Genomic DNA, 25,571 nt, shown 5'->3' on the forward strand with positions numbered 1-25,571 from the left:
TTGTGCTCCAGAGCACAAAAGACTTCATCCTTCATTATATATATAATTTTACTCTCCTTGTAAAAAACCCAAAATCTCAGTTGAGGTAACATCCAGAAATGTTAGGAACTAAAGAACAGAGTCCTCCTTTAAACACATACTTACTTTTACATAATTTATGCAACTTTAGTTCATTTTTTTTTTTAATTTTACGTTTATTTTGTTTCAGCATACAATTTCATCCTTTCACACATTAAAGATGTTTAACATTCTTATTAAAATATTCACATATTTCATTCCCCATTTTAACCTACCATGTAGTGCAACTGAATGTCATGTTTCCTCATAGAAATGTGTAACTAGAACTACTTCTGCAGACAAAAAAAAAGCATTCAACAAGTACCCATTTTTGTGATCAATAAGTGCAGAGAAATAAACCTGGAAACCCCAATCATTTAATTTGATTTAATCTGTGAGAATACTATAGGATGACAAGGAAACAAAATGTTCATAGAGTGTACTGTTTTGTTATTTTCTGTATTTGCATACTGTTTCTAAGTACGATGTATTGCATTGCCTGTGGTCTGCATTATCTTATGTTCTAAGGTTTGAAATCTAACCCCCTCTGTCCACATATGTGGTATTCTAGGAAAGGGAACACTTCCAAGGAGTTAAAGAGGTCACTTGTATGTCTTAAGACTTAGAACAGCTGTGTCAAAAAATTTCATTTTAGTAAAGCACTAAACCAAAAAGAAAATGTGAAGCTAATAAATCTTTCATGAGGCCAATGAAACATTGTAACAAGTGAAATTTTAAGGGAACCTGACAGGTGAATTTTCTGACTCTGTCAGAACACTATCACACCAAAGAGCTGCTATATGTGTATTTGATACGTTCTGCAAAAGAAGTTTTGACTGTTCATAATTCCAGGAGGTGAATGGGAACACTCTTCTGAAAATAAATGCTGGAAAAAATGCTACTTACTCTGAAAACCCAGGCCCCTCACCTCTCACACTACTTACTATTTTGATAATTTCAAGTGGTTTATTTTTACAGATATTCTTTGCTTGTTATATATATGTATATATATATAATGTTATACACCTAACTGATTCTGAGGTAAAAGACACCAGTGGACATACAGATACAAAACTACTTCTCAAAGCCAGTGAAGTACCTAAACACCTTCATTAGTTTTGAATTTACCAACTATGGAATAGGAAAGTCCATTAAAATTAATAATCTCTTTTCCATATGAGTTTGGCACTACTTTCTCAGAAGACTTGGGCAGACTCAAGAGAGCAAATTCCACTAAGAAAGGATTCTAATGCTTACATTACACAGGAGATCCATTCTATTGTGCCAGACCCACCAAAGAAGCTATGGAGGTATAAAATTACCAGAAAAATCTTACTATCAACACTCCTGTCTTTCCTAGTCTAACTCCTAGGTGCCTGATCTTCCCCCAAGCTTCGTGGAATACAGAAACTAGAGATCTATGATTCTATGAGTATTTAAAGGGATCTGATTCACTTGTTTGAAAATCATCACGGGATATTAGAAATGCAGGTTCAAACTTCTAGGGATAAAAAGAATTAATGTTTCTAATTTCATGGGCACTTGGGCAATTCAGTAAGCCATACTGGTAGAGAAGTTTAAAAGAAAAGTGATCTGAACACTGAATGCCAGGGTGCCAGTCTGACTTCCAGTTTTCATTAAGTCCTGAGGTAAATGTACGTAATTGTGTAGGAAACAGATTTTCAGCTAAACTTGTCTCTCTCTTGTTTTAGCACCTCAATACTCAGAGTGCTGTTTCTCAGGTACCCTGTCCCAGGTATCTAACCCTCACAGACTAACCTGGTCATTCAGCTCCAGGAGTGGAACTCATAATGCTAGGTTTAAATACTATGAAAATTTGTAAATCATTAAATGTTGAGGCACTGTGCACCATAATGCATTAGTCTCTTTTTTTGTTTCTAACCCATTAAGAAATTTATGCACCTGGTGAGCAGGCACCATCTACCCTGCAAATTTGTCATGTAAAAATATCATGGGACTGCATAAATGAAAACCATCATAAGGCAAATAGTCATGGAGAAAAATTTGGCATGCATATGAAATATTAATTGTAGAAGTTCTTAAGTGCTTAACTAATAATCATTTTAATGATTAAGTTAACAGATTTGAATGAACTGGAGCTGTAGCATCAGTAAGAAAGAATAAATTAATACTGTTTGACTAGTACACACTTCCTGAAAGAATCACAGTGTGTGAATATAACTTTTAAAATAATCTCTAGGTCAACTGAGAGACTATCCTACCAGAACTATCTAATTCGCTAAAACACTTGTGTACATTTTAGTAGTCTATGACAAAACATGATTTTTTATTTTAGCAATGTAAATAGATTGTAAAGATGGAACAGTTTTTAACATGTTCCCACTCTATCTTATGCACTGCACAGCAGCAACCAAGGCAGAAGGTGGATTTATATAATGAACTCCTGAAAGTCAGATACAGAAATACTTTTAGAATCATAGAATACCCTGAGTTGAAAGGGACCCGCAAAGATCACTGAGTCCAAAGCCTGACTCCACATAGGGCAATCTAAAAGTAAAATAAATGGGTAAAATAATTTAGTCTGGAGATACATTTCAAATTGTTTTTATAGCATATGTGAATTTTGGATTAGTGAAATAATGTGGAAGATAGCTGTATATCGCAATATTGGTTGAAAGCCAATGAAAACTGAACCCCTCTGATCCTGCCAAAAGGAAAATAAGGAGAGAAATCATTTAAGTCCGTCACAAAATTTAAGTGATCAACATAAAAATGTTAACACTCCCATTTATAAGTAAAAAGTCCCCAACGTTTCTAGATTTAAGGTGACCATAGAAACCTATTTCAAGTTGTTGACTGGTGTCTACAAAATCTAGTCTGACTTCTGTTTCAATGCCATTTTATCACAACCCTCCCCTTCAGAATCTGTTTTCCCACTAACCAGCCCCGAGCATTCTACAAGTTCCTGATACTTGGCAGAGACTCTGTACACAGGCCCTCCTTTTCCCCATGCTGGTCTTGTCTCTGCCTCTGAAGAATTAGACTGCATAATTAGGTTCCTTGCAAAAGGAACCTTTGTTTAAGTCATTCTAGGCATACTACAGTTTTTCCATCAGTTACCTGAAACATCTCCATTTCATAGACACTGTCCAACCTCAAAATCACAGTAACACAAACAGCTGACAGTCATACAGGTCAACTCAGGCAAGGAAGGCCATGTTCATACCTATGCTGCTTCCACTCAGTGAAACATCACTTAGAAAACACTTTTCATTATTTCTCAGATACTTATGTGATTTTACATGTCACACACATGAACGCACACACTACAATAAGATACAAACTCTTCTTGTATTAGAGACAGTATAAGAATAACCTTCTGAGTTCATGGTTTGCATTGCAAGTTCTGTGTTCCATCTCTATTTCAATAAATATTGAAGTATTTTCTTCCAAGGGGAATGGAATCCATAGAAAGACTGATACTTAGTACTTCAATGGCTGGACAATATGCTTGGAAGAAAAGGAGAGCCAAGCTAAAAATCCTGCTTCAAATCAAGCAGAAAGGGATTTAAATTTAGATTTCATGGATATCACTTGAGTAACCTAATTATGGGCACATAAAGGATGGAAGAGGAAAATACAACCTCCATGTGATAATCCATACCTATTTTGTCTGTGAATTAGCTCTTACTTCAAGTATTTTGTTTAAAAAGTGAAACAAAGAGGTAAAATGTTATGCCAATCATTTTGATTCCAACATAATGTATTCTTCTGGAGGAGCCTAGAAACATTGTACTGACCCAAACAATGTTGTATGGCCACCAAATTAGAGAGGTGGCCAAAAAAAAAAGACAAAAGATACCTGAACAATATTATTACTAGTCACAGTTGAGCCATTTTAATGGGAATTTTCTAAATTATTCAGTTCAAGGCAGGCACCAGAAATGAAAAATTTGGACAGTTAATAATTTTGAAAAATGATAAGCACTTGGGTCTAATGTCTTTTGGTGAAAAGCTGCCTGCAGGTTTAGCCACAGACTATGCTATCAGCTCCACCTTAAAGATTTTGTTTATGCATACAATAAAACCAGGAAAAGACTGTGCAACAAATCCTTTTTTCGTGAATGAAGTTAACAATATTAAATTCTTCAAAACAGAACATACTCATGAACATATAACTAATAATAATTTGATATACTGGCTCAGATGCAACTGTTGCACAGAACAAAATCTACTGCTCTCAATATTTTAAGCAAAATAATTTTTTGAAAATGGCAGAAGGGTCACTAAAAACCTTGGCTTACTGATGAATCTATACAAATTTTTAGGGATGTAAAGCAGGGAACACAGCAAATCTACTAGTAAAGGTTTACATAGAACTTTATTCCCTTGTAGGAAAGTAAAGAATTTTAGGAATCTCTATAATCCTGCTGGGCCTGTAAAAACAGAAATAAAGAGAGGTCAAAGGATCTCAGTGGATAGTTAGATTGCAAAGCATGTGTGCAAGGAAATACTTTACCTTCAGAAGGGCAAGCACTGTTCAAATGACTTTGGACAACAGGTAGGAGCAAGACTAATGAAATCTATTCATTTCAGTAAGAGTATTACAAATAATTATAAATTATAAATCTTATTAGTAAGAGTATTATAAATACTATTTCACAACACAGGAATTCTCAGTGCACATGCACACCAGCAGAATCTAAATATTAAACTTCCCAAACTCAGGTCATGGAACAAGGACAATAGCTTTCTTCACTTTTCTTCTTAGCAGACTCCAAAACATGCAATTTCAAGAAAGAAAGAAAGTCCAAATGCCTTAAGTATAAATATTTACGTTTTGAAACTATTTATCAGAGGAAAGAAGCTGAGCAACCCCTAGTGGCAGCAGAAAAATACATTCTGGAAAAAAAAGCTAAATTTTCTACAGGACCAAGGTATTTTCAAAAATACATTAATTTGTGAACACAAGTTTATGTGCCGTGTCCGAAGTTGTCACAACATTTAGAAAAAACTGCAAGTAAAAAATTATTCATGACTCATGGCAGATTTTTCCTAGTATTCAATTAGAAAGTGATAATGGTGTTTGATAAAATACACTACAATATATGTCTTACAATATATTAAAGAAAAATCTTTTTATACATTTTTTCTCAAAGAGAATGCATTTTGTTTTCTAATTCTAAGATATTCTAATACAATTACTGCCAAATTCAGCATCATCATTTAGAGAGGGATTTGTAAGCACTATACCAATGAAATGCACAATGTGATATTAATTTTTAAAAAAAAAAGCTTAGACCTCTCTGTATTTTGTTTTAAAGTGGTTATCTAGAATTCAGTTTTATTATCTCTTTTCTATAAATTATCATTTGCTCTTCCTTCTTTTATGCTTGGAAAAAAGAAAGGAAACTAATCATTGCCAGTACAACTATACTTTCTGTCTTCTCACCCTTTTTGAATCTCACTTCAACTGAGTGAGATTTTCTGTGTTAGCCAACAGCTGCTCAAGATTTTCATAAATAACCAGCAGAACAAAGTAGATACAAAGGCAGAGATGAATGTTCCTGAAAACATCCATATCAAAGTATATTCGAACTCTATACAGTCTTTCAGAAGTTATCCATACACATGTATTTAAAGAAAAAGCTCTTACTTTATGGCCACCAATGATCTCATGCCTCTAGCCATCACAAATATAGAGGGATGGTGCTTCACAGAGTCCAGGTCATTTCAGATACCACGACTCTGGATATCAGTAGATGTTATATATATAAAAGAAACATATAAAAGTATGTCCTCTTCTTTCCACAAAATGTAATTCTGAAGACAATACTTTCAAAATCAAAGACAACACTGACAGACCTAAAATAACACTTAAAAGTGCAGTAATAAGAAATCACTTTCAAGCTCAGTTCTTCTTGATTTTCACTGTTTCTAAGGTGAGTCTTGAAACTGATTTTGGGTCCAAAAATCAGTTTAGGCAGAAAGCTTGTTGCTGGAACCCCTGCAGCTATTCCAAAGATGACAAAAAAAGGGCCTCAAGAGACTGGAAGTCAATCTCTTAACAAATCACCACGCATTGGGAAAAAAAAAATCAAGAAAAAGAATCCCCCAACATTTGACCTACTATCACTACACTGCTATAGCAGTAGCTGAGCTGTAGCAATAGAAAAGCAGAAACTTCACTGTGCACTGAAAACCACCAATTTAAATTTGGAGGTAGTACAAGAATCCTGTGATAGACTAATGACTTGCAACTTCAGAGCCAAGAAGTCTGACACACAAATCTTACATTCAAAGAGAAAAAAGACAACATGACATATATCTTTGAAGAATTTGTGAAAATATTCTTACAAATATTTTTAAAGATCTCTGACTTCTTACTGCAAAAGATGTATAATTTTACTATAAATAATCTATTGGTAAGGCATAGTACAGCTGTGTTGTCTACTTGGTAAAGACTGCATAACAGACCTTTCATTTTTGTCACACTCAAGAAACTTTTTGTCACACTTAAAAAGCATCATGTAATGAATCACAGGAAAATATCATACCTCCAAGTTGTTCAGATGCTGTTTTTCAAGGATTTGTTGCATTTCTTTCAGATTTTTCTGGAAGAGAAGTTGGTGACTATCCATGTTTGTTCTACTGCTCTCTTGTATTGGTTTATCACAGCCAAACATTGCTGACATCTGCTTCTGATGGAAAGAATCATTTCTAGATGCTGATGAGGATGTATCATCTGTGGTGCTTGATGCAGACAAGCAACTTATTACTTTATCTTATTTTTATGTGTCAACAGTACACTTTTAAATATGTCCCTTTCCGAAAGTATATACCACCAATAAATGCCTGGCAAGTGAAGGATAGTCATACTACATGTAACTACAGGTAGTGCTGTTAGTACTATCTAAAAGTGTCCAACACTTTCCATTTTAAGACCTCTCTTCTGTTGTTTATAAATAGTCAGACTTTTCTGAGTAGGTTGTTGGGTGACTGCCTCAGGCTGAATTAATATGGAAGATGTCAGCCAACAGTTTGGTAATTTGCAGAAATGGAACACGGAGGGTTGTGTTTTTTTTTTAAAAAAAAAGAAAAAAAAACAAGGAAAATAAAAAACCAAGGAAAATGGGTTTTGTTTTTTCATTAAAATTGGCTTATACAGAGCATGCTGTCAGGTGTTCCCTTACTTCAAAGAGCAAGAAAGCTTTGCAGTATGTAGAGACCCCAAATCTACTGATGATGTGTAATGTCAGCATTGTAGTATGTTAAAGAATATGTATTTGATGCCTGAAAAAAACCACCTTTGGAGTAGCTAGTGTAGCTGGCTTCTGCGACCAGGGTGGGCCAAAATTAAGGCAGAGGAAACCACAGGTTTCTACAAGATGAGAATTAACAAGAACCATGGGACAGGTTGACACCCAGGAATGAAAGAAGTCAAGAAGCACGCAAAGCCAAATGACAAGGAAAGTGCAATTAGTGACCAGGAAGGTAGGGAGTTTGTAACAAGGTATGTTCAAGAACAAAAAGCAGATAGAACTGGAATGACGCTGGGTAAGATCACTAGGAATAAGAATCAAGCTTTGGAAAACAAGAAGCAAGAACTGGGTTGATATCAAGGAGGACAAAATCAAGAAACAAGTAGCTTTAAGCAATAAGAAAAGAAGGCCTGAAAAAAAAAAAAGGCAAAAATAACCCAGATGCCAAACTCCACAGCTTGTGGGTAGATCAAGCTTTAGTCATGGCTAGGCTTCACGAATGAAGATTTGGGAAGGGCTCTACCCACATTTGTCACAAGCGAGCTGGTGGCTAAAAAGGCCAATATGAGACAGGCACGTCCGGTTGCAAAAGGCACAGCAGAAAGACTCCTTAGGTGGCATATTCTGCAAGGCGTGGTATATTCTTTCTGCGTTGTCTTTTCTCCTCAAGGGTGATCCTGCATGCTTTCTCAAAAGCATCAGCAGCGTTATAGATGGTGTGTCTCCAGACCTACCAATTGGAGGCCAGAGTAGACCAGTTATGGTGATCAATATGGCCAAGGCTGAGATGTTGTTTCAGGGAGTCCTTGTATCTTCTCTTTGGGGCTTCTCTCATGCGGCAGCCAGTGGCAAGTTCACCATAAAGCAAGATCTTAGGGAGGCAGTGGTCCTTCATTGAGACATGTCCTGCTCAATGCAGCTGTGTTCTCAGCAACATGGCCTAAATACTTGTGACTGCTGCTTGTTCTAGAACAGATGTATTGGTCACATAATCTGACCAGTGGATGTTTAGGGTTGTACAGAGCCAGCGTTGATGGAAGTGTTCTAGGAGTCGCAGGTGGTGGCGGTAGATGACCCATGATTCGGACCCATATAAGAGAGTAGACAGCACTATGGCTTTGTAAACACTGATCTTGGTGCTTTTCTTCAAATGTTTATTTCGCCAAACTCTTTTATGAAGCTTTCCGAAGGCACTGTATGCCTTTGCTAACCCTAACCCTAACCTGTTGTCTATCTCTCCGTCTATCTTACCGTCCGAGGAGAGGATGTTACATAGGTAATTAAACTGCTGGACTGATTTGAGCTCTGATTCGCCAATGGTGATATGGGGATGATGGAAGACTTCCTGAGGTGCCGGTTGATAGAGAACTTCTGTCTTCTTTAAGCTGACTTCCAGACGAAAAAGCTCAGCAGAGTCTGCAAAGCAGGATGTTAAACGCTGCAGAGCTGCTTCTGTGTGGGCAACAAGGGTGGCGTCATCAGCTCCCAGACAAGATGGTTGAAGGTCTTAGTGTGGGCCTTCAGTCACCTCAGGTTGAAAAGGCTTCCATCAGTACGGTATTGAATGTAGATACCGTCCTGATCATCAAGGTCTGCCATGGCCCTTTGGAGCATCATGCTGAAAAAGACTGTGAATAGGGATGGTGCGAGAACGTGGACTTGTTTCACACCACTAGTTATTAGAATGGGCTCGGAAAGTGCATTGCCATATCTGACTTGGCCATGTTGATCCTCATGGAGTGAGATGATCATTTTGAGGAACTTGGGGTGACAACCTAAGTGTTCCAAAATCTGCCACAGACCTTTTCTGCTCACAGTATCGAAAGCCTTGGTGAGGTCAACAAAGGTTACATAGAGACCTTTGTTCTAGATCAAGCTTTAGTATTCTGGAAGTATAACTATTACCAGGTTGCCAGCTATGCTAGACCGTCTAGGTGAAACAGTTAGTGAAGGACACTGATTCTGTCTTTTGGCTCCAACTTGGTTCAAGGGCCTTAAATGCCCTTAGTCTGGTGTATCCAAAGTGTCACATACAGTTATTTCTCAACAGATCCATCCTTTATGTTTTCACCTATGTTTAATAGAGCCATAATCCTTGCAATTGATTAGAAAGCCAAGGTTATGTCTTGCTGCTTTCGGATCAAGTATTTAATGATGGACTTGGCAGTGCTGAACTAACAAATAGACTTGATGATCGGAAAGGTCTTTTCCAATCAAAACAGTTCTACAACTCTATGATTTTCTTTGTTGTACTCCACAATGATTACAAATGGTGGTAGAAGCAGAATAGATCTTGAAAACAGACTATCAGTATAAACTTTCAGTGAAGTTACTTGTAGAATGGGTATGCCTTTATCTAAAAGCAGAGATCCAACAAGATTTACCAGATAGGTAAATCTCGTATTTATTTACAGAACTCAGAAAACTGCATGCTCTATTCTTTTGTATGGCAGATAGCATCCCTATCCCAAAACTTTCTTGTCAGACACCTGGCCCCCCAAAAATCTGGTTTTGCTTTTCTCCAAGAGGAGTTAATACGTCTTCATTGCTCAATTTATTTCTTTTTTAAACATAGACATTAGGAATTTTAGAACCTTTTAAAATTCACTGATATCCAGTTGGGTCTACAGCCATATTTATCTTGCATACTTAATACAGTATTCATTTCTACCTTTGAAAGGTGACTGTCAATGAATTCTATATACTCTGTTTTTAAGGAGGGTAAATTCTAAAGATAATAAAAGATTTTTGGCTTAAGTGTTTATAGAATTGCAAGGAGAAATACAGAAAGGTATCTACTACTTCATGTGAGTTATTTATTAGCTGTCCCAAAATTTCCAATTAAAGCGATGACAAGAAATGTTTTAAGCTTTAAAACTCAGAACTGGTGAGCTTTGAAGAACCTTCATCTTTGTGAACCTTCCCAAAACACTCTTCTGTTTTATCTGGATTAAGCGGCCTGTGACCTGCCAATAGGTCATAGTTGACTCAACTTTTAAACTTTTTTCCTGCTGGGGTCACTTATTTTAAATTTTTTTCTTTGAGCAGTTACTAATTTCAAACTTATAAAAATATAATTAACTTTGAGATTCTTAGCTCTCTCTGAAATTTGGTTACTAGGGAAACACAAGCTGTAAAAGAATATGAACATATAAATTTAATTTCCTTAGGAAATCATATAAAAATGACATATAAAATTTTCATTATGAACCTGAAGATTGTGAAAGGAACATACTATCATTATTACAGGATAGTGAATATTTAAAATTATACAAATAAAAATGGAATGACAGCAATGTAAAAAATGGTAAGTGGTTTGAAGAGGTCCTGAGAGACAAAAGCAAAGCACAAGGAACAATTTGAAAAAAGATGAAAAATAAAGAAACAAGTGATAAAGGCTGGGGGAACAGGTACTGAGCTGCTATCCTTAATGAAGCCTATAAGTGAAATGAGGCAAACCATCAGGAACCCCGAGACACGGTTCAGAAACATCTACATTTTTTTCCCATAAATGAAAACTTAGGTTTAACAGGTAGATTTCTTGCTTGTTTCTTTGTTTTTATGGCTGCAATCTTCCTATGAATCTTGACTGGCAAACAGCATGAGTGTTTAGCTGTAGAGTTATGAAATATTTTCTCAATATTTATCACACATAAAGGTATTAATCAGCAGTAGCTATGTAAACAAGCTGAATATTAATGTAACAATAAAGAACACACTGAAGCTCAAAATTAGGGAGACCCCCTTTTAGACAGAATTTGTCTATTCTGAACATCTGCACAATTTATATAATGCAGAAAATAATTATAATAATAGTAACAAACAAAAGCAGCAATAACAAAAATAACCCCTTGAACTGAAATGTTAAAGAAATAAGAGATTAGGAAGGGGATAATCAGAAAGGAGTAAGAAATACAGCAGCTAGACAAACTATGTATGAAGAAACATTCTGTTATAAGTCAAGGTATCTTCAAAAGAGTGCTTGGGCAGAGCAAAAAGTATGCAAATCAAATTGTATGTGATACAAAATAAAATTACAGGATACTCACATTACATATAGAGAATGAGAAAGATAAAGGAATGACAGCTGGAAAGAAGATCCTTGCATGAATATAAACTAAAGTATCCTTGAATGTCAGAAGGAAAAACATCTGGATAAGAATAAGAAATCATCTAGACAGAATACTTTATAAATCACAGTACAGCAAATGGTCTGATAACCATGGAAATCTGAGTCAGGCTATAACTGAATGGAGATTGGGTTAGTCCTGACTATTCCCAGAGTTCTGCTGAAGGGAAAAGGTGTGTGTCACCTCCTCTGCTGTCTTATCAAATGGACACAAACAACTCAAGGAAGTTGCATAATGCTTCATTGGAAAACTTCACAGAAATGCCTTCTTTGCTATGAGAGAAATGTCCTACAATTTCTTAAAGAGTAATTGTCTCCTGTTTATTGAATACACAAATCAATTTACTTCCTGTGATCATCAGAGTAAACAGGAATGCTTACCTGAAGTTGATTTTGTTTATCCTTGGGAAGGACAATCCTGATGTTAAAACCGATCCTTTAAGTTGTTCAAGAGCTTCTTCTAACTGAGAAGATGCTTTTGTCTGGACTAGAGGGATCAGAGTTAAAAAAAACACAATGAAAAAAATATTTTTAAAATTGGAATAATTCACCATAAATGGTTTGGTGAAGTTTCTGAGGTTTGGAAGCCTAAATCCAGAGAGTTACAATAAACAGAGTGGTATAGCATTATTAGACATGCTAGAGAACCTCGAGTTCCTCTGAAACAAAATGCCAGCCTATTTAAGTGTTTAAAGTTACACATCTATTCAACAGTTTTGCTCTTTGTTTTCTAAATGCATTGCTGAAAAAATAGGAGGTTAAAAAATCTAATTTTTTTTTACATCATGATTATTCTGCTCATGCACTTAGCCAAAGTTATGGCTTGCAGATATTTTACAGAGGTCAAATAATCCAATCAGTGGAGAAAGAAAGAGTCCAGACAGGCACAAGTTATTGCCTCTTTCAAGTAAGTAAAAGTAGGGTAGAGAGTAACTTTTTGCTATAAAAGAAAACCAAAGAAGAAAATTATGATTCATTCTATTGCTACACAGTCTGGGCTGTCAGTAGGGCTACAAAGAAGCCCTAAACCAGTACTTTTCTATTTTGTTATTTTAATCTGACATTTGATCTTGAAGTAAGAGACATTACCTCACAGTTGGCACAATTGCAGTTGGGAGAGTAAATCTGCTAAAGCATACCTAAGTAATAGACCATATCTTAAGAGTTTGAACACTGGAAAGTTGACTGGAAATCAGACTTGGCCAATGCTGTTACAAACTTCTGCCAATCTGCACTGATTCCAAGAAAGCCGGAACTGAGCTGCAGTGATCATTATTTCCCAGCAATGAGAGAACAGCTTAGAAAGTGGACTAATTCAGAAAAAAAGTTATGTAACACATTAATATATGCTAGGACTGCTTTTAGTTAATGATAAACAAAATGAACATTCTTGAATATGTCATTTTCAGTGGTTCAAAGAGGGGACCATTACTCTACCCTAGTAACTGTCAGTGGCTTTGTAACACCTCTCACCCAGCTGTGAAAGCACAGTTCTGTAAGCAATAAGCACATTGTAGTCAAAAAAGTGGGGAAAACCCAGGATGCCACAATACCCCAAGGAGGTGATGTACTTACTGTGACCGGAATATAGTGCAATATCTCGCAGTATAATTTTTAGGAATAAAAACAAAACTGTGTTTTTAATTCTCTCTACTCAATTGTCATATGTATCAGATCTGAGCTTGTCAGTTGTTTTGCTTTTATGAATTCAATGAATTTGAGTAAAGCTAATTGTTCTGTTTGCTTCAATTATATTATACTGATAGAACAATAGGAAGGGTTGGACTAATAATGATCTCCAGAGGTCCCTTCCAACCCTAACAAGTCTATGATTCTGCGAATAGAAAAACACTTGTATCATGAATAATGATTAAATTTTAGTTTACAAACCTATTTGTTTGTGCTGAGAAAAAGGCAGATGAGCACGCTGGAACTTCTCAGTTGCCTCCTGAAGTTTAATTTTCCTTTGCTGAAGAACTCTTTGTCTAAATCTTTGTTCTTTTTCTTCTTCTTGCTTCTGTCTTTCTTCAAAGGCTCTGTATGTAAGAATCAGAAGTAGATCATTCCTATGTTTTAAAATTACTTTTACCAAAATATTAGTAACTTACTTGCTTACCAACTTGCTGCTTTAGTACAAAAGCTTGCTAGTCCATAAATTAAATGCCATTAACTTCAGGACAGCTAGACTTTTATAGTAAATGGGGCAGTGGGTGGGGAAGAAGTCACAACATATTTTTATTTTTTAGCCTCAGCCAGAGATTTGATTCTTCTTTATATTTGAATTAACATGCAGACTTGACCAGTTCTTGTTACCAATGTTACTTTCACAACAGCCTTTACATTACCACCTAAATGTACCACAGTGAGCAGATAAATAGGAAGCTGAACTGCAAATGCTCTGTGTGTGTGCCTTTCACAAGCTGTTGAAGAAATAGTAACAGTATATAAGTTGTTATTTAGAAATAACACAAAGGAACTACAGGGTTTACCTGCAAATATGCAAGAGTTAGTTTCAACTTCTAATAGTTAAGAAGCTTCCTGAAAGACAATCAGATAGCAGCACGAAATGGGATAAAATAGTAATGTGAAATTGTAATTGACAGAATCAGTTGTTAATATCAAATATATTAAACATGTCCTTCTACTACCTGGAAAGGAAAGCAGCTCTAATCAAAACCAACCATCATCACAAAGGTTTCCTTCAGTAGGCACAAGCTTGATGATGAAGTTATGTGGAATTTTTTTCCTGCTGACAAAATCATCAGCTTTTACTGACAAACTAGCTCCTTGAGTGAAATATACCCATTAAACATATTGGCACAGTGCCTATGTAGGCAAGCCATATTTAATGGTTTTAAACTAAAAGAGGGTAGATTCAGACTAGATATAAGGAAGACATTTTTTACAGTGAGAGTGGTGAAACACTGGAACAGGTCGCCCAGAGAGGTTGTAGATGTCCCATCCCTGGAAACATTCTATTCTAAATGGAGTAATACTGTAAAAGTAATACTCTTCAAGTTCAGCTTCAAAAGCCTGTCATGCAGGCTTCCCATCTTTGAAGTTCTCTGTGTATTAGAAACGTGATTTGACAGGTCACTAGTACACTAAGTAGGGTCTCACTCTTAGCCAGCGGTAGTGGAAAGAAATGTTTAGCCATATGTTCTTCAGTTCTCTCACCATAATAAGATATCACCCCATAACTTTAATCAGTTGCAGTTGCTTCATACATCTTCTTGCTTAATGGAGCAAAGCTGCTGCTTAACAGAGCTTCTCCTTAACTCAAGCTATTTTAGTGATTCCTCCCTTTGCCTTTCGGAAAAAAGTTCAAACTGAAATATTCAGCTTGAGCCTCCCTAGTATCCCTTCAAAGTGCTGACTGATCACCTGTGAAAACAAACAGAAAAATAATTTGAAATAGGTACTTTTTATTTTAGAAAGTCTAAAGGCTGTAACTGCACAATAGTAAAAAAATAGGAAAACTGCCAAATAATTCCCAAGTATACACTTATACAGGAATATCTACTTTAATCCACTTGGAAGCCAAAGCATAGCAGAGAGACACATAAAGAACCTTCACTGTTTTGAAAACTCACATATACATGGCTGTCAAAACATGTTTTGACAGCTAAAAAGTAGAACTAGAGTTCATCGATCACTTTCAGTAGTCCTGAATTTCACTCACCTTAAAATCTGATACAGAAATCTGCAATGTTTTACATCTTTATCCTGACTGAAGAAATAAAAAAATCAAGAGAGAGGAAACAGACTTGCTTATCCTAGTAAGTACTTTAAACACATTCTTCATGATGTCCTCAATATTTCTAGAAGCCAGTCAAGAAGGCCTTTAGTTGAACTGTAGTTGTTAAATTCAAACATGTGGGAAATTCTGCAACTTTACACCTGGAGTAATTCCAGCATATAACTCCAAAAAGGAAAAAGTGAATTCTGACAGAATTTTTAGTTATTTTTTTAAATGATTTTGGATATGACTTAGCTGCACTCTTCCACATTCCTAATAACTGGCATAAAAAAAGGACTGTTGTTCCATATAGCTGGGAATGAGCAAGGCCAAATGCTGATGCAAGAGATCTTTTTCACCACAGCTCATCATGATCATTATTTGGTTTGGATTAAGACATGAAGGAGAAAAAAGGATCTTATTTTAAATGTGAAGAAATGCATGCAAGATATTCAGTGAAGCCGGCATCATTAACTTCTTGACCTCACAGAATGTAAATTGTGACACCCAGGTGCACTATGTAAAATAAATAATTTTACAAATGCACATTGAAAAACAGTTAAAGCAAATGTTTGTTCATGCACTCTCCTTAAGCCACCAGCTTAGGTTCATATCGCAGATGTAACATTGGCAAAAGAGTATGGCTTTAAGATGAAGAGTTAGCAGAAGAATTTCCTGACTGGTGTTTTTTTAACCCAATTTTTCTGTCTACTATAAACAATCCAGCAGTGCAGCAATTTTTGAAACGGCTGCCAAAATGTTTATAGTGAATTTGGAATATGAAACTTAAAATATTTAGCTGTCTCAGATATACAGACATTATGTGGAAGGCATTTTTATGTTAAAAACAGCATGACTAGATGGTGGAGCTATTTCCTGGTTAATTTTACAAAATTGTCTTCACAGTGAAGTGATGGATGCTACCTTCCCAGGTGGACTAAATGCTTACTACTGCCTCGGATGAAAATAATAATAAAAAAGAAGAATATATGCAGTGCATATGGAATGCTATGAAATGCACCTTTTGATACTGAGTTGATGTTATTCATTCTTTGGTTGCCATATCAGGTTGCAACTCAGTGCACAATCATTTTAAAATTGAGGTAAGGAGGTACTTGTATAGTCAATGAGTACAGCAAGTGCAAGAAAAGGCTAGAATGGGGTGTCACACTCAAAATTCCCTTCGTGGGCAAACAGGAAACACTTCTTATATCCTTAAAAAGATCTGTGCACATTGCCAATAAATCAACTTTTTCCTCTAGGTGAGATGCTTACCCAGACCAGGAACACATATTAACCTATTCCCTCATCTTTGATTATCATATGCTGAATACAAAAGGACAGCCTGAAAGTGCTGTAAGGGCTTCAGATGGACCAACCCTTACAATGCTGAAGGGGCTCACAGAGGGCTGTCCTCCAAAATGCCCAAAAGGTTCACAGGAGAGCTGCCCACACTACGTACCAGTTGTTACACTACATATCTTGTTTATAAGCAAAAAGCAAGCATACCTTATATAAAGTCAAGCATTTTTTTCTGTTAGTATAATTCAAATCTTAAGAGTCTAATTATTATTAATCCAGCTATAATACAGTTAGAATACTTCTGTACAGAAAAAGGTCAATAACAATGATAAAACAGTTTGAACTGCTATTCACACATTGAGTTTTCTACCCCTTTTCCTGATGCTCATGCTTGCATTGCTTCTAGTTTCATTCTGGTGGTCCTGAGGTGTTAGGGTAAACTGGCAGCATCTAGAGTCCCTTCAGCAGGACCAACAGGATGTTCATGTTATTGCTTTCTTCTTCCTCACCTCAGGATCCACTTGGAATATTTTTTATATTTGCTAACACACTTCTACTCCTTTGTTCTATCTTCACTATCTATAGCTCCACAGTACCTCCAAAAATACTCCATACATGGTGCCTTTTATGTATATTACACACTATTCTTTTCTTCTCTTTGTTACCTCTAAAGCCTCTAAAGGTTTGTCAGATCCAGCTCTGCATTTTTTTAACTGAGTATTGGTGAGTTGTTTATAGCCATGGGGTCTACAGTGCCAAGCCTGTGTGCTGTCCCTTACTCTTCCCTGCCTGTACTCCTCTGTGCCGTATCCTGCACCTCCAGATATCAAGGCCTCTGCTACTGTACCAGATCTGCGTTTCCCTACACTACATCATTAGTTTAGCATCATAAATGCCTCATTCTCTACATAGAAAAACTACTTGTTAGCGTTATCTATATAAAACTATGGTCATACCATAAAAAATTACACAAGGGAAAATTAATTAGCCACGGACACCTGGTCAATTAGAGAAACTGTTGTTACAGCTAAACCAAGTAAAACAAAGCTGCTGTCAGGTCAAGAAAAGTTCAGAGAGAGCAAGTCTGGCAAGCATCTGTCCCAAGGTCTTGCAAATTCAGCCATTATTAGAAATGGCAATACTTCATTTCAAGTTTACATGGTTATAGTGTTCACCTACTTTTCACAGTTTCATTCTGATATAGAAAGCAATACAAAATGTATAACACTTTGTTTACCAAGTGCTAGCATTGTTCTCTTATTTCTGGCTCTAGACTGCTTTTCATTCTCTGTCAACAACACCGATGAAAAATTTAAAGAGCTTTTATTAAGCAATCAATGTTAATCAGCCAGTAGGTGGAGCACAAAGCTTGTGCACATGTTGAAAATTAAGTACTATGAAAAAAATAGCAATGAGAATAGATTGGAAACTGATATAAATTGGGAAAGCATTCCCTTCTCTGGTAACAACAGATGGATAAGCTATTGCAAGGTAATTCAAAACGCTGAACCAAGATAACTGACTGTAAGGTTTATTTTAACATGCACATAGACAATTGCATTTCCAGAATGAAAAAACTACCTGCAGCCAGTAACGTCCCAGTAAAATGGGATGCACATTTTGCACTGAGCAATAACAGCAGGAAGTCTATAGTCCCCAGCAAAACTGACAGCTGGTATTTAGAAAGCAGTGCATCATATGAACACAAAATACGATATCCTATTAATTTACATCAAGTATGTGCTTAGTCAGTAGCTTTTATTTCCAGAATATTGTTATTTAAACAAAATATCTGTCAGCTACTGCCCCAGTGAATATTTAATTCTTAATCTGATCTTGAAATTGCAACTTCACCTATCAGTGAGACAATAAAGAAATTACTTTCTTGATACTCAGGTAACTCATATAAAGGTTATCCAGAGGCTAGGGGTTTTTTTTCTGTTTTGAAAAAACAGAAACTTTTGTGTTGTTAACACAAAAGTAGGAAGCTTGGTCAGTACAAGAGATGCAAAGAAACAGATGGTATCAGATAGGCTGAAAAAGGTGTGTGACTTAAGTTATTGAGACTTCTCTTTCCAAAGCTATACCGCCCCTTTTCCGAGCAAGTGATGTTTTTGTCTTTTACTATTAAAGCAATTAACTGAGCACATCTTGTAGAAATTGAGTATTTTTAATGCTGAAGCTGATGCATTTTAGAGGTATTGACAACAAATCAATACAACACTGTCAGGGAAAATCGCATTACCAGTATATTTAGAAAATTCATTACAAGTACGTGATGGTTAGTGAAACAAAGTCTTAATGGAAGCCAGTACATAGTGTTGAACAATATAGGTCAATACTGGGCCTAATCCTGTTTAACATCTTCATTAAACATAGAAACATAGAATCATTTACGTTAGAAGAGACCTCTACCATCATAAAGTCCAACAACGAACAGCACTGCCAAGTCCACTACTAAACCATGACTTTAAGTGCCACATCTACACATCTTTTAAATACCATCAGGAACAGTGACTCCACTACTTCCCTGAACAGCCTGTTCCAATGCTTGACAGCCTTTTTCACTGAAAAATTTCCTAGTATCCAACCTAAACCTCCCCTGGCACAACTTGAGGCCATTTGCTCTCATCCTATAGCACTTGTTACTTGGGAGAAGAGACCAAACCCCACCCTGTTACAACCTCCTTTCAGGTAGTTGTAGAGACAGAGGCGGTCTCCCCTGAGTCTCCTTTTCTCCAGGCTGAAGACCCTGAGCTCTGTCAGCCATTCCTTATAAGACCTGAGCTCCAGCCCTTTCCTCAGCTTCACTGCCCTTCTCTGGACACACTCCAGCACCTCAATGTCTTTCTTGTAGTGAGAGGTCCAAAACTGAACACAGGACTTGAGGTGCAGCCTCATCAGTGCTGTATGCAGCAGGACAATCACTGCCCTAGTCCTGCTGGACACACTATTGCTGATACAGGCCAGGATACCATTGGCCTTCTTGGCCACTTGGGCACACTGCTGGCTCATGTTCAGCCAGGTGTTGACCAAAAATTATCTGGATGATGGGACAGAGTGTACTCGCAGTAATTTTGCAGATGACACCAAACTGGAAGGAGTGATTGATACACCAGAGTTGTGCTGGCATTCATAAGGACCTCTACAGGCTGGAGAAATGTGCTGACAGAAACCTCATGAAGTTGAACAAGAGGAAGTGCAAAGTCCTGCACTTGGGGAGGAACAACCCAGATGTGGGGGCCCTGCTGGACAACAAGTACAACAGGAGCCAACAACAGGCCCTTACCTTTACATGTGTAACAAAGCTAATGGTTCTTGGCTCATACACAGATTTGAGACATGACCCGGTGGTTGATTAATCAATTCCTACCTGCAAAACTGTCTGGGAAAAATATCCAGATTCAAGGAATCTTTTATTGTCAAACTACATTCCTCCATATATGCAATGACCCTTAATTTTTAATTATATTTCACAGCTTATTAAAATTGTATGCACTTAATACCTTTCTAACATTAGATAGCTAACTCCTCAGACTTGTCACACCAGACTTCCATTTGAACTGCTTATTATGCTAATAGTTATGCCATTCTCAATTATCACAATTTGAAACAATTTCATTTTATGAATACCATACCTATAATTTTTAACTGGCTCACCTGAGTAACTTGGATTTATACTGTGTTTCTTAAGGTTGCAATGAAATACATATGGAAATGTATTTATGTATCAATGAGTATTAGCTTAACTACACTAGTCTGTCAAAACTATGCAGGCTGTCTGGTATTTGCTTTTTCATTACAGTATAATATTTCAAGACCAGTAATACAATAAACAGTGTTCATCTGAGATGTGTAGTGTTTCAGTGGTACTGTTCCAGAAAACTAAATTAGATATTTAATTTTTCAACTGAGACTCAGTTTATTGTCTGCAAAGGTTGTGAGTCGCACAGTCTTTAATCACTCCCAGGTGATTATATTTCCTCTTCCACTTTTCTTTATATTTCAAAACATATGTTGACAGCACATACTGTCAAGCTAAAATGGCAGTATAAAAAATATATGCCACCTCTCTTAGGTGTTATGAACATATGTCAATAAGTAAACATTGTACAACAGAAATCATCTGACACAGGAACTGTGGGGGATGAGTGTTAATGAGTTAACATGAGGCAGGGGACACTGGCCTGAGGCTGGGGACTGGCAAAGAGGAACCCATCTGCCTCTACAGAATACACAGGCAATTCTCCTGTATGTGTGAGCACAAGTCCAGTGTGAGGGAGAAAATCTATTAAAACTACTTACAGCACTTCACTGAAACATTTCAGTGTCTGATTTACTTAATCCATTTGTCACAGAATATTTCATGGCTTTGCATTCTCATGTACGCAGAAATACAGACTATTCAAAGGTCTGTTTAACATGTCAGTACAGAATAACTTTATTATAAATGTAATCCTGTACTAGAAAGATGTTGCTCTGTGTTACTGGGAAGCGGGAGCACAAAGCCCCACCATGAAGGGGAGGCTGTGCAGCTGTTATGCTGTGCAGACAGAAAAGCATACACTTCAGAAGGAAACAAGAGTTTCCAGCTTCCTGGTCCTTTCTGTACAGCTGAGTGCATTTTTCACACATCCATTGAAGCTAATAAAACCCAGAAGAATACTAGAAATGCAGATCAGAGCCACAAGACAGACGTGCTACTTACTTTTACTTTATACAATAAGAGGTGACTACAGTGAGTTTCCAAAAATTAGTGAGTAAATCAGAATATTGTTCTTTCTGCATTTTATTTGTCCTATAGCAAGAAACTGGATTTGTGAAACTTTTTATCCTAGACTCTGCTAGACCAAGGTGAACATGCAAATAGTAGAGATATATTGAGCTGTCTCAAGGTTTTGATTTTTTTTTTTTCTAAATCTTCCACCAAAGGAACCTTAGTTAGTTACCTTCTTCTTCTGTTTGTCTCTATCAAATATTTTTGTGCCTTACTCCGATGTAATTTCTGATCCTCTTTCAATGTCCGACGTTCTTCTTCTAAATCCTGTTCAAAATGAAATTTTAAACCTCTATCCCTAGTATTGTGTTAAGGACAATAGAAACTGGATTGAACAGCCTGTTTGATTGACTTTAAATTTTTGAGTGATTTTTATATTTCCCCTTTTCGGGAAAGGGCAAACTTTATTGATGAGATACAAAATGCTGATATGCCTTTTTTGACTAAGGATACAAGAGTTGGTCGCATAATTGTATGTTATAATCATAACTAACTTTATGCTTATCCAGAAAAGAATGTAATTGCATATTACTGTTTAAAGGGATTTTAAGAGAAGCTTTCCACTCATCTTTCGTGATGATCACCAGCTGAAAAATCTCACCTTTATTATGTTCATTTGTAGGGACATATTTCTGTAGTTATCTAAATCTGTAACATATGGACACATGTACCACAGGGAAAATGATTCAATAGCAAAAACACCCCCTCCACACATCTAAAGTATTAGTTGTTTACACTGAAATTGATTAACATTACTGCATAAAAGCTCTCCACGGAGACAAATCATTAGTGGCAGGAGGCAAGACTGATCTAAGTAGCACTTGGGATGGAAAACACAGTTCCCAGTAGCAGAGCCTCGTAGAAGAGCGAAAATAAAAAAAACTCCGAAGCTGCCTGGGAATTCGAACTTCCCACAGCAGTTTAAAACCCACGAAGTGTAAGTTTTAAGGCCACCCCTGAGGCGGTCCCCGACCGAGGGGCGGGACGGGGGCTGGGCCACCGCCGCCCCTGCCCCACACGGGGTCCTCACGGGCCCCACACAGCGTAGCCGACCCCGAGAGCCCGCCCGAGGCCCCGGCCCCGGCCCCAGCCCCACACGGCTCGCAGAAGGATACCCAGGGGCGCTCCGCCTCCCTCCCGCGCGGTCCTGCGGGGCTCCGGGGAGGTGCTGCCCCCGCGCCGCCCCGCCGCCCTTCCCGCTGGGCTCCATCCAGCGCCCCGGCCCCGCGGTCAGTGCCGGGCCCCGGCCCCAGCCCCGCTGCATCGTGGCAACCGGGGACGCCGCTTCCTTCGCAACGGGGCGGGGCCGCGGCGGGGGAGCGGGAGGGGGGAGCGGGCCCCTGTGCTTTCTCCAAGCCGGGAGCAAGGGACAGGGTGGACCCCGGCACCGCCTCGCCTCGCGGGTCCTTGTCGGTCCCCGTGCCAGGGTGGAAGCCACGCCTGGGCACCTCGCTCTCTCCGCGCCTTCCCGTCCCATCAGGGACACCGGCGCCGGACACCGCGCTGCTGTCCATCCCCTCGGCACCGCTGTAAACGGCGCAGTGCCACTTAAAAACCCGAAACGCACCCGGTATCCGAACGAAAACACGTCCTCGGGAGTTCCGTTGCCGAGCTCTAGAGCTCTCTGAGAGTGCCTCTGAGACCTGTTGATGGTGAAGACTTGGAGTTACAGCATAAACCTTTTTTTTTACCACAGGGTGAAGTCATAAGAACAACAACTAAAAAGTAAAATTGTATAAAATTTTATAGAAAATATTAAAAAATACATTAAATAAAGTTACACAAAGTAAAAACCAAACAAAAAACCCCAGTAATTTGCTCTTAAAAATGCAAAGCTTTTTTTTTTTTTTTCGGCAAAGCAAGGTTGTCTTGGGATATTGCTCTGCCTTGGATGAGCTGTCAGCAACAGGCTAAATGCCTTGGTGATTTCCTGGCGAGACATTTCTTGGCTGTTGTGTTTCAGCTTAAACCAATTCTTCCCTTTTTTTTTTTTTTTAGTTTTTTTTTCCACTGTGCAGCTGTTCTATGTCTCTGACTAGGAAGGTAAAAATAGTACTCGGCATTTGTAAAATACTTTTCTCCACAGACACCCCGTCCCCCAGCCCCCTTCCCCCCTATTTGTAGCACAGCTTGTGAAGTAGGTGTTACTATTGCCATTTTACAGTCAAGATCACTGATGGTCAGGTCGCCAAATGTGCATAATATTTATAATTTTGCAGTTACCACAGTTGAGAAATGACCCTAAAATAGAAGTCTTTCACCTCTAGTTCACAATACTAGCCCCAAATTCACCACCTCTTTGCCCCATCTGCTCACCTGTGTTGCAGGTAGAAAAGTGGTTGTCACTTTACCACCATATGCTTTCCAACCCACATAAACTTTTTAAAATCCGGGTTTGCCTGATAAAATACACTGTTTCATTTAGGATGCTTTCATTAGCAGAAGGGTTTATCAGTATGGAGAATTGAGTCACCCAAGCAAGACTGAAGCAGAACTGGGAAAAAACTGCAGAATTTGAGCCCATGGCACATCTAGAATATTGAAGTTCATGATCAACTCGTGCTGGCAGATTTGAGCTTCTTTAGATTTATTGAAAATTTTCATCTAATACAGCACAACTTGCAGCTTCACCTTAAGATACTTTCTGAGATTTAGAAGTAGGAATAGTTTTTATGTATCTTTCTCTCTTTCCCTTCTTTACATTTTTCTTACATTCTCACAGTCCTGCTTTATGGTTATTGGATAATTCTTCCTCATGGGTAACCTCACATCTTTCAGACTGTGGGATGAGAAGGTGACTAGCTGAGGACCTGTATTTCTGAGACATAATGATTATTCTGGGACAGCAACTAGCCTTATCTTAAGTAGTTACAGAATGGAAGGTCCAGCTCTGGCAGTTGGTTTGAAAGAAGTTTCATTATTTTACTCTGGGCTACCCACTGATATTCCAATGAAGGATAAAGATCAGATCTTAAAACTTTGTGGGAGGGATTCTGAATTTATTACAAGTCTTATTCAAAGGCTGCAGCATAGCTGTGCTGCTGCAGAAACACACTTTTCTTCTTTTTGCAGTGGGGGATTAATTTGCTTCATGCCCCATTCCTCCAAGCTGTGCATGTGACTGCATGGGAGAAGAAATTCAGTCAATATTCTCAGTATTTTAACCATCCCTTCCTGAAATCTGTCACCTCTGCCTATTTCTGTGCACAGAAAGAAGAAAAACCTTTTTGTCCCTCTTAATGTCATGTACAGATAACCATGAAAAGCTTTTCACCTTCCTGAGATTGAACTATAAATCAAAACTTGTGTCTTCTTGAGATCGTATCAACTGATGCACTAGTCAAACTCTTGTAATTTTCATATTGGAAAACTATGATTTTCCATGTGGTACTTCAGAAAAAAATAAAAATGTGTTTTTGAGAGGTACAGAATAATGAAAGTTGTTCAGAATTTCACAAGAAGTTGAATATGCTCCTCTCAGGTACATGTGCTTAGTACCCTTTAGCTATTAATTTTAAAGAAAAAAAATGGATTAAAAAACTGAATTAAATCTGTATTAAACTGAATTAATCCTCTGCTCCCAAATGCTTTCAAATCTCTTCATAGCAAAAGCTATTGTGTATTCCAGCTTCAGACAGGGATGGAGATGAACCACCTTATCAAGATAAATTTGGAACATTATCTGGCTTTAAACAGTGTATCTCCCAGTGGTACATTAGAAGCTGAGGTTTCATTTATTCAGCCAGAGCACAGACAATTTAAATTCTTTAATAATTTTTTTTTTGTTAAAATATCAGATCCAGTTTTTAGTTACAAAAGTAGTGGACTTGGGTGTGTGAAAACTGTTAGTGCCGCATAGTGGTAATTAAGCTTATGTGGACTACATTTCATTTTCTTCTTTTTTTGGGCCATTCTCTTGTACTTTGACATTCTTCAGGGAGAAAAATCATTATACTGAATGATTGTCTCACTCAGTACCTGTGTTCCTACAGGTGGTCTCAGACCACAAGACTCCTACTGTCCCCCCAGTAAACATTTTCTATGTAATACAAAGTACTAATTTAAAATAATGTTTTTCAGTTTTCTATTTTGAACTTGCTTTTATGACATATTCCAAAATTACCTCCACACCTGTCCTAGTGCACTACCACCACAATACAAACATCTTCATTTTAATGATAAAAACCTTTGTAAAAATTTGAAGACATCGATTAATACTAGTTTTTCTTTCAAGTAACCAAGACCACTCATGCCAAATATATACCAATGCTCAAAAGTAGCATATAAGAAAATCTGTCAGAGTTTATCACAATAAAAATATAT

At 37.5% G+C, this 25,571-nt stretch overlaps 1 protein-coding gene across 4 annotated transcripts in view; it reads right to left on the reverse strand.

The window, feature by feature from the left end:
- Positions 1-22,464, reverse strand: part of CEP126 (centrosomal protein 126) — a 38,123-nt gene extending 15,659 nt beyond the window's left edge. For all 4 annotated transcript variants that reach the window (XM_032680763.1, XM_032680765.1, XM_032680766.1 and 1 more), the window contains exons 1-5: positions 22,364-22,464; positions 21,421-21,546; positions 13,321-13,466; positions 11,812-11,917; positions 6,597-6,792 (exon numbers count right to left, since the gene is read on the reverse strand). In XM_032680763.1, coding sequence (XP_032536654.1) covers positions 6,597-6,792; positions 11,812-11,917; positions 13,321-13,466; positions 21,421-21,546; positions 22,364-22,458 — 669 coding nt within the window. In that variant the 5' untranslated portion in view covers positions 22,459-22,464. The remainder of the gene's footprint in view (positions 1-6,596; positions 6,793-11,811; positions 11,918-13,320; positions 13,467-21,420; positions 21,547-22,363) is intronic.
- Positions 22,465-25,571: the final 3,107 nt, after the last annotated feature.

The sequence above is a fragment of the Chiroxiphia lanceolata genome, chromosome 2, assembly GCF_009829145.1.
Source record: "Chiroxiphia lanceolata isolate bChiLan1 chromosome 2, bChiLan1.pri, whole genome shotgun sequence".
In the NCBI taxonomy this organism is placed as follows: domain Eukaryota; kingdom Metazoa; phylum Chordata; class Aves; order Passeriformes; family Pipridae; genus Chiroxiphia; species Chiroxiphia lanceolata.